General features: G+C 31.9%; 1 protein-coding gene across 1 annotated transcript; it reads right to left on the bottom strand.

Moving 5' to 3' along the window:
• LOC125823125 (F-box/kelch-repeat protein At3g23880-like) lies at positions 1-615 on the bottom strand. Its single transcript, XM_049502547.1, has one exon. It carries the CDS (start codon positions 613-615, stop codon positions 1-3), a length of 615 nt encoding a protein of 204 aa, XP_049358504.1.
• Between the last annotated feature and the right edge of the window lie 2,147 nt (positions 616-2,762).

Consider the following 2,762-nt stretch of genomic DNA (forward strand, 5'->3'; position numbering starts at 1 on the left):
TCACTTCCAAACACTCCAAAACTCAAAGAAAAATGTCTTTACTCCATAGGAGGGTTGCTCCACCTTTCCCCATTTCTCATCAGCTAAATCAATAGAAATGATGTTCCCGTCTTTATACATATTAAACAAATCAGGGCCATGAGTAATCCAATAAAGTTTCCCATTCACAAACTTGCCCGATATATTTAATAGCTTCTTAATAGGACATTCATCAACACATTTCCAAGAATCACTATGTAAACAATATATTTTAACCTCAACTTGATCCCGACTGCTATATTTCAAAAAAATAGCCACTACCTTATAATCATAGTGGAATTCATTATATCCAAAACCATATAAAGGCCAACAATCTTTCTTCATTAATGTAGGTTTAGAATCAAGCAATTTTTTGTACTTCCTAATTGATGGATTCCATAGAACCAAGTCATATTCCTCAATGGCAAGACAAATCAATCCATTGACAGAACCTACCATCGAAAAATATTTGGGCAATTTCTTGTACGGGTAATCCAAGTCAAATGCCTCAGTTACAGACTCATAAAGTAAGGAAGTAGGAGTAAAATCTTTAAGAGTATACTCATGAAGACCATTCATAGCTGCACCAAAATTCATAGTAAGCAAATGGTGAGTGTAATCCTTGTTGTTATTAGTGGATAAGTTGAGATGGGTGTTGATAAATTCAGGGCTAGAGATCAAAGCAAGCCAAGATTTCGAAACATACCTGAATTTCAAAAGCGATTTCACTGGTACCCTTGAGAGGATTTCAGTGATGAGTTATGCTGGCAACACAGGGATTGTCATCAAGACTGAACCTTTTATTGAAGTTGAAGGTAATTGAGAATGATTTGTGGGTTTTTTCAGATTTGGGTGTATATAGAAGGCTCCATCTTTCTTGGATTCCATTTGAGTAGCAGAAATTTGAGCTCTCAATTTTTGCTATGAACGAGTAAAGAACCTTGTGTTTGTGCTTTGAGAATTTTCCCCAAACTATTCAAAAGTACTAGTTGTATTTTTCCGCTTCAATTTACCTAGTATTATTTGAGCAAGATTAATTTTAAGGGCTCGTTTTAAAGGATAGACAAGTAATAATTAATCTCGAGATTATTTTCATGTTTAATTAAAAAATTATATTTGATTGAAATAAAATTATGAGATATTTTATCACGGATTAGTTAGTCCAGAATTGTAACGCTATTTTTATGAGGGTGGATTAAATACAACAATAATACATTTAGTGGAATCTCACTAAATGGGGTCTAGAAAAACTAGAGTGCACACATATTTTTATTTTCAAAAGATGAGGAAGGATTAACAATCTCGCATAAGATGGGTACTCCCGATATTGTCTTGGAAATTATCAGTATATATAGTAGTGTACTGGACTTCGACATAATTGATCCCGAAATAATTAATCTCAAAATAACATGTTCCCCAATCAAACAAGCCCTAAGAGAAATTATACAGTAAAACCTCTATAAATTAATATTCAGTAAATTAATAATCTCTCTAAAGTAATATTTTCCTCCGGTCCCAACTTGGGCTAATGGAAAAAATCACCAATTTCGATAAGATAATATATTTCCAGAAGACCCCTATATAAATATATGGTCCCATTAATATCATAAATTAATAATTCTTTAAAAGTACAAATATATCTAAGACAATTTCGTGAAACATGATTCTATTGTGTTCTGTTTTTCTTAAAGTTTAAATCTAATTGAAGCTCATCTCTAACTTTTCTTCTTGCATCCAAGAGCTCTGGCTTTGTCTTTTCTAACTGCACCATAAAATTGTGAAGAGTTCTAGATGCGATTAGTGCTTCTTTACGCGTAACTGGTTCCAAAGGTATAATATCATCTTCAACTTCATCATCAACATTGCTTTTTCTGATGGTATCTACAATTTCTTCTAAGCTCTAAACCTCTGAACATGTATCACTTTCACCCAAATAATCCAACATGTTATTGACATCCATTTTATTGTGGTAACCGAGATCATTAATCATGACCTCAAGTTCATAAATGACGTTTTCACAAGTGGGTTCATTCAAATTCTCTGAGATTGCATCCTCCGAATGAATTTTACAGTGTCAAAAATAATTTGCTATTGTCTTTTGCTGAACATGTGTTGTCCAAGCAAGGATTGCAAAATTGATAAGATCCAAAACATTATTCTTTGCTGCAGTTTATCTCACTTCATAGCCTTCTAATATCCTACAATAAAATATGTTACGATAATACATCTTGAAAACTTTTATTATCCCAACATCACAAGGTTGAATTTTGGATGTCATGTTGGGTGACAAGAAAAACAATTCAACATTTGCTATTTTATTCTGTATCATTTTGTATTACACAAGTTTTTTTAATCTGTTCGAAAAAAAAAAATCTCCAAATTTAGTAGTCATTTAATTTTAAAATTCATTTTGTCAAAATAACTAGTACAGTTTTTGGACTACAGTTTAGTAATATTCAAATTACATTGGTCTGTATTCAGTCAATAATTTGGATACAAATTAAGAAAAAAAAAACACTCAATGTTGATCTAAAAATAGCAAATTAAAAAAGATAAACGTAAAATAGTTAAATCCCTAATTTTGGATATTGACTACATAATATACCAATTCCTTAAGCATGCAAAACGACGTCGTTCTTCACAAGACGATGGAAAATAAAGTAATCTTCCCGCCTAACCAAAAAACCTCCTAAACATCAAAACGTTGTAGTTCTTCTCCAAGAGCTCAAATTACTGCAACTCTA

Source organism: Solanum verrucosum, unplaced genomic scaffold (assembly GCF_900185275.1).
Source record: "Solanum verrucosum unplaced genomic scaffold, falcon-dt-bn FXZP01000199.1, whole genome shotgun sequence".
NCBI lineage: Eukaryota > Viridiplantae > Streptophyta > Magnoliopsida > Solanales > Solanaceae > Solanum > Solanum verrucosum.